This window comes from Carassius gibelio, chromosome A5 (genome assembly GCF_023724105.1).
Source record: "Carassius gibelio isolate Cgi1373 ecotype wild population from Czech Republic chromosome A5, carGib1.2-hapl.c, whole genome shotgun sequence".
Taxonomy (NCBI): domain Eukaryota; kingdom Metazoa; phylum Chordata; class Actinopteri; order Cypriniformes; family Cyprinidae; genus Carassius; species Carassius gibelio.
The window spans coordinates 3,118,252-3,131,635 of record NC_068375.1 but is presented as its reverse complement, the minus strand read 5'-3'; the positions used below and the strand labels follow the sequence as shown (position 1 = coordinate 3,131,635).

At 40.1% G+C, this 13,384-nt stretch overlaps 2 protein-coding genes across 2 annotated transcripts in view; both read right to left on the bottom strand.

The window, feature by feature from the left end:
• Nucleotides 1-12: 12 nt before the first annotated feature.
• LOC127988695 (nucleus accumbens-associated protein 2-like) lies at nt 13-5,006 on the bottom strand. Its single transcript, XM_052591376.1, has 6 exons — nt 3,437-5,006; nt 2,300-3,144; nt 2,024-2,200; nt 1,787-1,892; nt 1,460-1,557; nt 13-1,254 (listed from the first exon to the last, which is right to left on the bottom strand). Exons 2-6 carry the CDS (start codon nt 3,093-3,095, stop codon nt 719-721), a joined length of 1,713 nt encoding a protein of 570 aa, XP_052447336.1. The 5' UTR covers nt 3,096-3,144; nt 3,437-5,006; the 3' UTR covers nt 13-718.
• Nucleotides 5,007-5,122: 116 nt separating this feature from the next.
• LOC127988663 (sulfhydryl oxidase 2-like) overlaps nt 5,123-13,384 on the bottom strand; it is a 28,293-nt gene continuing 20,031 nt past the window's right edge. Inside the window, exons 6-12 of the mRNA XM_052591375.1 lie at nt 9,469-9,614; nt 9,236-9,379; nt 8,582-8,711; nt 8,351-8,473; nt 8,012-8,162; nt 7,588-7,776; nt 5,123-7,005 (exon numbers count right to left, since the gene is read on the bottom strand). Coding sequence (XP_052447335.1) covers nt 6,512-7,005; nt 7,588-7,776; nt 8,012-8,162; nt 8,351-8,473; nt 8,582-8,711; nt 9,236-9,379; nt 9,469-9,614 — 1,377 coding nt within the window. The 3' untranslated portion in view covers nt 5,123-6,511. The remainder of the gene's footprint in view (nt 7,006-7,587; nt 7,777-8,011; nt 8,163-8,350; nt 8,474-8,581; nt 8,712-9,235; nt 9,380-9,468; nt 9,615-13,384) is intronic.

Sequence of the window (13,384 nt, the reverse complement as noted above, 5' to 3'; positions counted from 1 at the left end):
TGGGGTGGAGTATCCCTTTAATATTGTGAGTTTCCTCAAGCATCATAGTTTTGTACGAGTCCCTCAATTATCCAGAGCAGCAAAACTGGACATCAGCATTATATAGCCACTGTAGGGAAGAACTCAAATGTGCAGATCATGCAGGGAAGCCAAATAACTTCCAGGACCTGGAGGCTTTGTCAAAAACAGATTCACTACTCAGGACAAACTAGAAACTCATGTACAACTATCACAAAAAGCCTACAATCACTGAGGCTTGAGGAGGCATTATATGATATTAAAATCCATGGGTATGTCAACTTTTGAAAATGATCAATTGTATAAATGCAATTATTTTGTCTCGTGGACTAAATAAATAAAATCTCTCAAATAGCTAATAGCAAATAGCTCAAATAAGGTAATTAACTAAAATGAGATTATGATCCGTTCATATTTAATTAGATTTATATATAATTTATATATATATATATATATTTATATTTATATATATTTTTGTAGATTCTGTAAGGGGTAGGTAAACTTGTAATCACAACTGAATTTAACGCAGACATTTTTCAGTCTATCCTGGAAAATATTGTATATGTTCAGTTCCCATGATCATGCAGCTTTAATGTGATGTTTGGTGGCATGGAAGATATGCCTTTAGAGATATTAATCCTTTTTGGTGTGATAAGCTGCAGACCAGTTTTTAATAGTATGAAATGATAAATGGAGGAAATCACTGATTGTCTTCTAGTGGTCTCTGTCTGTTCTGTTCCTCTCTCTGTGAACTGGGGCTGCTATTTGCAGGCTCTTTTTCCCCTTTCTTGCTAGCATGGTTGAGGGCAAGCACACCGGCCGCCCTCTCGGGACTTTCCGGAAGCTTTTCAACTTCCTGCATGTTGTCTGACTCTTTGGCTCGGCTTGGCTCAGTCTTGACTTCTTCACCTTTTTGGGACCTCTCTTCCATACTGAAGTGAGAGCCATTCCTCAGTGTCTCTCTGCATTCTCCATAGAGGTGTTGCTCCAGAGTCAGATTTGACGCTGCCAGGTGTTTGAACTCTGACTCAAAAGGAAAGCCACTGCCTGGCTGGGTAGCTCCTTCCACGTGGCTCAGGACTGCAGTCCCCCTGTACACCTCGATTGCCTCTGGAAGCATGGACTTGATCTTGGGGAGCCAGCGCTTTCGAACTCTCCGGGCATTGGTGCACATGTCAGCAGCAATCACGTTCATCTCACTTTCTTTGAAGTTAGGGGCAAAGTTCTGACAGTAGACTAATGATAAACAGAGAGAGAGAAAAAAGGAATATTAATGCTTCAAGTCAACATTTAACCTATTTCATTCCCATATTGTAACATATTTCCAAATGAAACCAAACTTTAGAAAAAAAGTAAACAAAGGAATCATGCACACTAAGACCAGGAACATAAATAAGAATACATTTTGCTTTTTGTAACAGCATAGCAAAGGGTCACTCACGTTTCACTGTGTTGAGTATGCGACTGTCCAGTGGTTTGCGATTCGGATCACAGTTGGAGGAACGTATTCCAGTCCCACAGCTGTCAGCCAGAGTGTTCCTGTAGATTAAAACACCATAGTCAACCACTAGAGGGCACACACACAATATTTTTCCAAAACACCATGCAGTCCTTCTAGTTATCAAACACAATATACTGAAACATTTGAATGTTAAAACACTGACTCCACCTCTGCTTGGCTACTTTTACTGTAGAACTGAGCTCTTCGTATTTCAGACTTTCTACAGAAACACATGCATGCATGTTACAAATCTGTAATGTTTTAGACCTGTCAAAAAAAGCAGCTAGGAGGCGTCTCAGCAGGACTTTGTGTTTGACCCCAGCGCAGAGGTGACAGTTCATTAGCTGCCCACGAGTCATGAAGACACCAGATCCTTACACAGCACAAACAGAGAAACAAGGAGATCTTAGCTTGAAATCAGTGACTCAAATGACTCGGTCTGAACTGATAAATAATTCAGATGGACAAGGAGCTTCAGACAGGCTGCTATTATTCAGGCCTCACCTGCAATTAGCTCCAGTCTCTCTCCAGGGTCGCCCTCTGTGTAGAGAGCAGGGTGGCAACGGTAGCCGATCTGGCTGATGAGTCCGGCAGGCAGAGCCTCTCGGTCTCCTCCTAACAGCACACAGAAACGGTTTTCCAAGGACAGAGGCAGGGAGGACACCTCCATCTTCTCTTTCACTGGGAAAAAAAATAAAACAGATCAGACTCAAAGGGATGAATCCGTAATGTTTTGAGCTGCAATGAAGCAAAAGAGAAGTCCATTAAAAAGACATTTACTGCCAAAGATCCCGGACGAGCCCCCAAAGATTTTTCCATTTGTCAGGCTCTCGTATGAGTCGTCTTCAAAATCCTCCTCCTCGTTTTGGTGTGAAGTTGGACTGTCTGTGGTCGGGAGGCTAGAGGCACCGGGACTGGCATGATCTCGGGTCGAGAGCTCGTAAGCATGCATCACAGGTATGACCCCGTTTACGCCTCCACTTGTGTAGAAAAGAGTGCCATTCCTTAAAGATCTGCCCCTAGGTCTCCTGTCCTCATCAGAATGCTTTAGCTCCCCATTCTGACCACACACCAGGGCCTCCAGCTTCTCTTCCTTGATCTTGCAGACAGTTGTGGGCTGGTCGCCTAGCAACAAGGAGGAGTTGTTGTTGTTTGGGCTCGGGGGATCGTCTGTGGCAGATGTCTGCGAGTCGCAGTATGGAGCGCTGGCCTTGAACATGAGGTCCATTCCTCGCTCTACGATGTTCTGGATCTGAAGGTAGCCTGCGGTGTACATGACCATCAGCTGATCGCTGGCACTCACCGTCATCCGGCCTGTGTAGCAGAATGAGAGAATCTGCTGGAAGCAGGATGGGGCCACAGACGAGGGCAGCTCAAAAAGCGTCTGGGCACTACCGCTGAAAAGATCACGGAAGTAGAGACTGCTGGCCGCCAAAACAGCACGGTGGGCCTTGAAGGCCTGTCCGTTGACCATGATGGCCACATCGCAGTGTTGGCCCAGCAGCCGCTGTTCATTCAGGCTGTCCAGAACAGTGCTGCCGAAGTTTGGAATCTCCATGTGCAAGAGCTGAGACATAATGCCCGTTTCAGATCTCTGGAGAAGACAGGACGTTCTCACCAGACATCTAAGACAGCAGAAAGTCAAAATGAAGGTGGACCAGCTTGATGAGGTAACAAACAGAAAATGACTAGATTCAAAAGTCACACAATGTTTATCTGGTGCAGACACAGCAGAAAAATGCGACAGAAATGTTGCACAGCAACTCCCTTGGTAAACAGCTCTCTTCACCCCAACATTACTGGAGTCTGCATGTTTGGCAACTCAGCATAAGCTTGCCTGGAGTATTCAAAAGAAACTGAAAAGTGACCGACAAACCCACCCACCTACCCTCCCTCTCCACCCCACCACTACCTGACCTCTATAGCAGAATCTTCCGAGATGAGAGAGAGAATGTAGACAGGCTCCTCACAGCAGCTCAGCATGAGGAAAGGTAGCTTGAGAAGCAGAGAGATACGTCTCAATCCGTCCTCTTCCTCCCCACACAGAACTGAGCCAGCGAGAGGGAAAGCAAGCGTCTATGTGCAATCGATGCACCATCTACTGTATGTCACAGAAAGGGGGAGAGAGGCTATAGGCACAGACACAGAGACTAGGGAGAGAGGGGGAGGGAGTGAGACTGAAGGAAAGTCATTTAAGGACACAGAATGAGAGAGAGAGAGAGAGAGAGAGAGAGAGAGAGAGAGAGAGATCGAGCAAGAGAAACAGAGAAAGAGAGAGAGCCTGATGCGGATAACTGCCCTGCAGAGAGTAAACGTGTTCATGTGCGATGGAGACAAAAGACAGGCAAGACAGAAAGAGAGAGAGAGTGCAATGGCTCACTTTTATTTGAGCATCACCACATGAAGAAAAGACAAGAACGGGAGTGTGCACCCTGCATGCACCAACGAACGTGTGCAGACAGATAATCCATCAGAAGCCATCTCTGCCATGATCAGCTCCGTGCTCAGGATTATTTACATTAAGGGCAGACAAATGGTGTGTGCCAGGAGAGCAGCTCTGCATTGCAGTCCCTGTCACAGGCTGGCATGCTCAGTACAGAGTCTGCATACCCAATCAGATGTGCCAACACGGCATCAGACAGATACTCAAATGATAAATGAAAGAAAAGAGAGAGACTCAGCCTCAAAGCTGCCCTGAATGTCAGATAAGTACATCAAACAAACAGAGAAGCATTTTAAAGTGGCAAGTATTAGACGGATGACTGAGAGACTGTAGTGTGCAAGTAAGAGTTGAGTACAGAGCAGTGGGGCAGTAAAGCAGCGTCTCTCAGCAATGTGGGGAAGAAGGCGCTATGCTCCAGTCTCTGACTCGCTGGCTTTTAATGCTGAGATGCCAACAGGCTACGGCGTGAGTCAGCGCTATTAGAGATAAACTGCCGTGTTCCAGTCTTCTAATATCAACGGCAAAAAAATTATAATCAATCAATAAAGTGTAGCAGCTTCCCGCTGTCTGTCTGGTCTCTTTAAAAGCTTTGAAAAAAAACTACATGTGACACCTTAAATGGTCTCTTGAAGAAACTGCCCTCAAACTTTGTTTCCAGTGCAAAATGCACAGAGTCATTGAGGAAAATGTCTGCTTCCAGTCTGAAGAGATGAACATCGCAAGTTATTTTACATTTGGAAACAAGAGTGCCTGTGCAGACATCTGTTAAGTTGACAGCTGGAGCTCTAGTAATAGACAGCGTTAGTATGGTCACATGTGTGTTGTCCGTGGGGAGAACAGACTGCAGTCTGAGCTGGTGGGGAACGGGATAGTGCATACTGCCTACTAGAGGGCAGACACAGACTTACAAGCAACATAAAACTTAAATGACCTCCCAATGTGCTTAGATTTGAAGTTGCAGTTACACCGTGTTCTCAGGATGGTACATCCAACTGTTCTCCTGATAAACAATCATTTAAGAACCGCTCTTCAGAAAACCGATCTCATAATGAAACTTATATTAACAGTTTATTATAATGGTGCTATAGAAAATATTGATGAATAAAAATAATCAAACGTGTATGTATCTGCATTGTTGGTAGTTATGAACTAAAAATGGATGGGAATTATACATTTTTATTTAAAAGACAACTTAATGTTCTTTATACAAAATGCAATAACTTCCCTGAAGGGACGAACTACATATATACAGAAAGATTTACCCCCCAAAATCATCTTTACATAAAAATATAATTCTTAAATCACTGGTAATAATTATTAAAAGTGAATGAAATATACAGCCGTTCTTTTGGAGCAGATTTGAAGGCTACAATTATGTTCACATTCTGTCACAATACAGAAGATGTATTTTATTAAGAACACTTTATAAATATTTAGCCTTCAGGTCCACATTAGCAATGCTCCATAAAATAATAATCACAAGCTGAACACATTACAAATCACGCACATTTTGATTTCGAAACTTTAAATCAAAATACTGCTGCAGTAATATAGATGCTGAACAATAAATGGTCTGTGATCAGGAATCCTCTGAGTACAATTACAGTATAGTAAAATTATTAAATAATTATTGAAACAAGTTCCAGTTCAAAAGACTCTCTATAATCTAAAGAGAGAAAAAAAAAAGATTATGAATAAATGTTTACTCACTAAGTGTGCTCTGTATAACAAAGTACCAAAAAATCTTAAAATCTGACACATTTTTATTATTGTAGCCATTATAAATCTTTTACTGCTGAGTTGCACCAATGCAACCAATTATGAAGCATTTCAACAGGATTGAAAAGGTTAAAAAATAGAATTTATGCTTAAAATTAACTTTATGTACCACAGTAGCTTTTTTTGTGACTTTACTTGCGGTCTAAATTTTTTTTAATAAAAATAAAAAAGGGTCATACAGTATATTTCAAATGGACCATGAGATTAACAAAACCAAGGGTTTTTCCAGATCTGGTCATTGACAGGCAGTGTATTACTTGTCACTGGCTTCTGCGCTAGCAACCTTGAGTGACAGAATAAATCATATTCCCAAGTGTTTTTTGGACCATCATAAAGAAATATGGGGAAAGTGTGACTTTCATAGAGAGTGATATATACCCTGTGAGAAACTTGGGATATATTATTTCAATAAAAATCTCTATAAATAATGTGGAATATTCATAAAAATATATGTTGACCAAGGTTGTTACTTTTACTATAATAAAATCGTTTCTCCAGTTAAATCATCCTTCTGTTTGTTTAGGGTTGAGAAATACTCGTTAACAGGTGCTTGTTCACACAACTATGTCCTATACACGAGTGGACTTTCATCCGTCATTAGACAAGTTCTTCATTATAAAGCACTTCACAAAAATTTCAACAACAACAAAAACTGAAACGAATAAAAGTGATCAAATAAATAAATAAAAAAAAGTCTCCTTCAACACTTGGCAGGGGCTTCATACATTACATTCACCTTATCCACAGTTTTCCATCTCAGCATTCTGCTGCTATACGTAAGGCCGGTAGTTTCTGGCTTTCCTTCTCTTTGAGCGGAAGCGGAAGAAGAAAAACATGAACATGAGGAAGACACAGGAGAAGGCGTAGAGCAGTACACAGAGACTCATGTCCAGGCTTGAGAATCCCATCCCTGGTCTAGCTTCTATCTGGACAGCCATGTGCTTCTCTCCCGCACCGCTGATGTCAGTCCTCTTCTGAGGTTTTGGAACGTCAGGAGATGGCTTTAGGTTCTGGTTGAGGTGACTGTTGCTGATTGGTTTGGTTATGGCTTTGGGTCTGTCGGGAGCAGGAGGGCCTGGCTCTGGTTGGCTGTTGCTGGAGTATTTGGGGGAAATGTTTAAAGCACTGTAGTGTTGTTTAATGAAAGCGAGCACCATCTGTTCGTTCCAGACATGAAGGCCTTCTTGCTCCTCATGGCATGTGGGACAGAGATCAGGAGTCGGCCACTGCGTCTTAGGAAACATGGGGTCCTCGCTCATTGAACCTGCATATAAGAGTGCAATCAGCAATGAGGGTAACATCTGCTAGCATGCATATGAGGACTTTATTTATAGCTTGGACATGAAAATATCATAGTTCTTTCTTTCTTTCTTTCTTTCTTCTCATCTTCCTTCCTGTCCTGTCTGTTTCATTCCTTTCTTGCCACCTATCTATTCTCCACATTCCTTCTTACCTGCCAGTTTTCCTTTCTTTCTTCCTGCATCATACTCTAGTCAAAAAGTTTGAGGTTGGTATTTTTTTATTTATTTATGTTTTATATTGTATAGAAATACTTAATATATTTTGTATATTTTGAAAAGTCCCTTATGCTCATAAAGGCTGCATTTATTTGATAAAAAAATACAGTAAAATCATGAATATTGTGAAATATTATTACGATTTAAAATATCTGTTTTCTATTTGAATATATTTTACATTATAATTTATTGCTGTGATGGCAAAGCTGAATTTATCAGCAGACATTACTCCAGAATGATACTTCAGAAATCATTCTAATATGCTGATTTGGTGCTTATTATTAGCGATGTTGAAAAAAAACGTATATTTGTGCATTCATTTTTCTTACCTGCCAGTCTGGCATTAACCTGGTTGTGTTTTCTCCACAGCCACAGCACAGCCTCATCAACGGTCTTGACCTGGTTCAGAGATTCCTGAGCCATTTCCTCAAAATGCTTCCCACACTCCTGGCAACCAAAGAAGGTCCCAATGTAGTGACGCATGGTTTGAAGCACTGCCAAGGGATCTTCCTCAAACCCTGAGAGGAAGAAGGTGGGTTTAAATTAATTGTAGCAATGAAAAACAGGAACTAATAGAAACCCCCTACCAAATGAATGCTCTGCTTGCTACAGACCAAACATATTACATTACAGAATTATTTATAATGAATTTTTAGTCTCAATTTTCGAATCTACAATTACAATATCAACTGCTGAGATCATCTCAAGACATGTTTCAGGTTGATTAAGAGAAAGGGATTTCCCTGCTCATACCAGTGTTGGCTAAAGCATCAGGTCTGTTGGCAGCTTGCACAGTCAGAACGTGAAACAGAGTCCAGAGGGAGCAGGGATATCCTCTTAGTGCCACACTACTACCCTGGCATCCAACCCACTGCACTTGCTCACTCAGGTACAGTCCTGAGATCTGAGGATAATGGAAACAGCGTCCTTTGAAACCACCAACATACTGATTTACGCATCTGTCGCGTGCATGGAAAATGACTAAAAACTTCAATGTCATCAGGCAAAGACACTGAGATGCACGGTGCTTTTAATAGCAGGGGCATCAGTGTTTTGACAATGAATAAGTTGTTTAGTGGGCGACGGTCTTACCCTCATCTTGTTGTTAACTAAGTCCAGGATAGCATTGTAGGGGATGTTCTCCAAAGGTAAACTGACGAGCCATTCCAGCAACGTCTCAAGAAGTTTCACCACAGACTGGCGACCTGGAAATAGCTACAGTCGAAGAGACCAAGTAAGATTCAACCCTGGAAATTTCAACACTAATGAAAACAATTCTAGCTCAAGAGCAAAGAAAAAGTTGTGGTTGTGTTACAACACTACCTTGGCGACAACTGTTACAAAGTCCTTGAACGTTTTTAGTTCTTCTCCTTCTAAGGTCTTGTGGGTGGCTAGTTCAACCCTCAGTAGATAATGTAAGCCAGATTCCAGATCTGCCATGTAAACCTTAGACCTGAAGAAACATTAATGCTGGTTACCTCATCTTAAAAGTTAAATTTACAGCGAAAGCAAAAGACAATTGGACTACTTCACATTTTACAGGAAATTTACACTACTGTTCAAAAGCCTGGAGTTGGTAAGATTTTAAAGATGTTTTTTAAGTCTCTTGAGCTCACTAAGTCTGCATTGTATTAATAAAAAAAAACAGTAAAAACAGCAATACTGTGAAATACTTTTACAATTCAATTACAATTTCCTATTTTAATGTATTCTGAAATGTCATTTATTCCTGTGGTGCATAGCAAAGTTACTCAGTGTCACATGATCCTTCATAAATCATTCTAATATGCTGATTTGGTGCTCAAGAAGCATTTATTATTATTATCAATGTTGAAAACTGTAGAGCTGGTTAATATTTTTCTGGAAACTGTGATAGTTTTATTTCAAGGTTCTTTGATTAATAGGAACTTTTCATTTTAATCTGTCTTTGCTGACTCCAAACTTTTGAACAGAAGTGTATATATAAATAAAACTCACTTTTCAAACACTTTCCACTCCACCTGTGTTCCCTGTCCATTCTTCCCAGGCTGAGGACGCAGCAGGGACGAGGTGGACTGTTTCCTGTGTACTCCAGGGAGGAGCTTTAGGAAGGAGGAGAAGAAAAAGCGTAGCCTCTTCTGACTGTTAATACAAACAAAAATGTACCAAATGCACATTAACAGGGCTACTGATTGATAGTTAGACCGAAATTAATTCAGCAGTTAACTTACACATTCATGATAGTGTGTGTGCCGTTGGGATGGAAGAGGTGTACTGAGGGAACCGAAGTAATCCCTAGTTCCTCCATTAGAGGTTTGTCTGCGCTCAGCGTTCTCTTCACTGCCAAACCCTCATATGGCATTAGGTCCAAAATTACCTAGTTAAAACGGGCACAAAACATTAAATTAGAGCATTACAATTCTAGCTACATCACTAATTATGCCTAAAGGGATCATTTAGATCATCATCTATTCACCCACTCGTCATTCGAAACCTATGTTATTTAACTTTTTCCATGGAACACAAAAGTTTACTGTTCATAAAATTATTGTCACAAAAGTTTGGTTTATTGGATTGTCTAAGCAAGTGGTTCTCAACTTTTTCATTCCAAGGCCCCCCTTGCCCAAGACAATATTCAAAGGTTGTCTTAAGCTGCACTTTAGTGTAAAAAAAATAAATGAACAACAACAACTAACAAATATGTTAATGTCGTATATATTAATTTATAATGTGTTCACCATTTTAATGATAATTTATTTAATATAACAAAATTAAAGATTCGGTGAGAACCACTGGTTTAAACGTTCTTCTCACAGCAAAAATAGCATCACAATTTACCCATTTATCAGTATGTGTGTTTCCTTGAAATTTACTTGTGGCATCCTCTACCATTTGAGCTACACAAGATATTGAAATTCACCTTGTACTTTGAATAGAAAAATAATGTTTCTCATAAAGCTATATTAAAGCTTTACAGGAATTATACTAAATAACATTTATAATATAACACTTATATATTGGAGCTTTACAGTGTCTATCTACTTTTGTGTTATGGCAAAGAGCAGCCTAGACATTCTGCAAAATTTCTCCCTTTTTTTTCTTCTTTTGTGTTCAATAGAACAAAGTCATACTAATTTGAAAGTGGTGCACAGAAGTCCCTTGCTATTAATAATTTTTTCTCATACATTTGCATCCTCCCCCATCCCTTTTTTCTCCCCTGTACAGCAATTCAACAGAATGTCTATAGTTACCATTGAATGGACAAATAACAGTCCATATAATATCAATAAAACAAAATGGCATAGATATTTGAATTAAGGTATGTCTCATCAGGAGTTTACTTCTTGTTGCAAAGACTCTGTCAATCAGCAGAGTTTAGTTCCCAATTGAATCGTCAGTCCCGTTACGTTTAATGCAGAAAAGGGCTGTGTATTGCCAAGAATCTGGCGATATGATACGTATCCTGATACAGGGTTACAATATGATATATTGCGATACACTGCGATACTGTAAGCAAGCTATATATTGGGATATTTCTTGTTTAGGAATAGTATATATTGTAAGGAAAGCTGTCATTAAGAACAGCACCATGTGCTAACCTTAGCATAAGTAAATAAATATAATTTTTTTAACCAGAATACAGTGGGATCTGGATTTGTAATAATCAGTCCCTGTAACAAGTTATTGAACCAATTTTTGTGCAGTATGAGTAAAGGGATTAAATTAAAGCGCTTGCAGGATCCTTTAAAAAAATTAAACAATATAAAAACAATATAGACATAATCTGAAAAAACCAAGCCTTGTGCATTATAAAGAATAATATCATGAATATATTACAGTTGGTTTGATACCTTTATCTCAAACGGTGTCAGTTTAATTAAAGTGGGTACAGTATATAAAACTGTTGAAAAATATGCATTCACTACTGTATATAAAAACAATAAAGGCATATTCTGAAAAACTAAGCCTTGTGCATTATACTACTGACTAAATATTCTGTATATTTTACAGTTGGTTTGATACCTTTAGATCAAATGGTTTTGTCGTTTAATGGATTTGTATTAATGTTTACATTAAAAGTTGTAAAATTATTATAAAACACATAAAACGGTAATTTAAAAAAAGTGAAATTTTGTGCAATAAAGGGATGTTTTTCTGAACATTTTAGTAGGTTTTATATTATAATGTCACGTAGTTAAATTGATTAATTAATTTAAATGGTTCATTGTTAATTTTTTCCCCCTAGAAATTAAGCCTTGTGCAACGTAAAGGGCATATATTTATGAATATCCAAGTTAGTTTGGGCTCAAAACATAACAGCCTTAAAGAGTTCAATTGGCAAAAAAAAAAAGCAAAATTACTTAAACTTAACTTTCCCGCCATCAAAAACCACAACATGAGCACCGCACCAACTACATAAAACACCCCTAAAATGAGAGAAACTGCAGCCTCTGTTCCGCTGCTTGCCGTGACCATAGACTGTATAAAAACATGCCATGACCCATGTGAAGAGGCCTGCGTGGGGCTCAGCTATAGGCGGGAGGGGGTCGCCCACACGAGCCTCTTCACACAGTTGTGGCCAGCAGCGGAACTGAGGCAGCACCACAGTCCCGCAGTGGATGTTAGCACAAAAACCTAAATGACGCCACACTTCAGCTTCGTACACCGAAACATGAACTGGGACAAATCTTTCTCTCTCCATTACTATCAGCGAACTATATTAACCCTAAAATTAGTGTCATGCTCTTATGCTGGTTTTTCCTGTCATTCAGGATTTGTTCAGAGATGAAGACTGCCATCTAGCGGTCAGGAAATAAACTCAAAATGCAACAACTACCATAAATCTTTTATGAATTTTTATATATATATATATATATATATATATATATATATATATATATATATATATATATATATATATATATATATATATATATATATATATATTCAGTTTTTGGGAATCGATACAGTATTGCCAAACAAAATATCGCGATAATCACGTTTATCGATATTTTCTTACACCCCTAGTGGAAAACTGCTGTTTACTCTGTTATTGAATTCTGATGTGTTAATGCTTGTGTAGCTGCACAAACCAATGTTGCTTTAGCCCACCACAAGGGGCGGAGCCCGACATAAATGTCTGCTCAGAGCACTATTACATCAGAATCTTCTCCTTCATCATCCAGGATCATATTGTTGCTGACTCTGCAATCAAGAAGCCAAAGAATAAAGAAGCTCAGCTCTGCTCAACGCTGTCAAAGAGTCCTGGGCAGAGAACGAAGACTCCCCTGCATCTATCCAGCTTGAAAAAGAGCAAACTTCAGAGCATATTCCCGCAAGTGCTGCTTTCACTGAGGCTTCTTTCTCTCAATGCGAGAGCATGCTTGTGGGTTGACTTCTTCAATGAATGTGATCCTCCCTGCTCCACTTTCCTGTTTCCTTTCTTTCCTCAGATAAAGAAACAGCAGAGCAGCGGGGCTCTGACAGCATGTTTGAGTGGAGTCATGTCGACTCAGCGCCAGCATGCCCCTGCGCTTCCAAAGAAGAGATTGCTGTCGATGTCGAAGGTAATCGAGAATCTCGGTTTAGAGTGGTTGACTCCTGTAGAGCCCGGCCATGGCCTTTTGGATGCTGTCAGACCCGTCGCCACCGGCCCACTCCATTCTTGCCTGCAGTTCATAAAAAACACACCAAGGTGTAGCACCCCCTATTCAGCCAATGTAAGTTCCTCCTCTTCAGCAGCTCTCACCACCGTTGACAGCACTGAGGACAGTGGCTACAGCAAACTCTGGAAGAGATGGTCGCTGCCTACTTGTGCCCACCATCTATCTGCCCTCAGTTTGAAAGCTAATGCAGCACACCCTTCCAAACTTGTAGACTATGTTGGCCTTGGCAAACAGAGCTTACACAGCGGGCAGTCAATCAAGATAGGCTCTGCATTCAACAGAGTTTCTACAAGTGTTTCAGGCCAAACTCTCCGCAGCATGGACAGGATCATGATGCTTTCAAGGTGCTCTACAGAGTGACTGAATTGGCTCTGCATGCAATGAAATCGGCAAGACTATGGCCAGCCTGGTGGTGCTGAATTGCCACCTCTGGCTTATCCTTACTGAGATCTGGGACGCTGAGAAAATGTCCTTTCTCGAC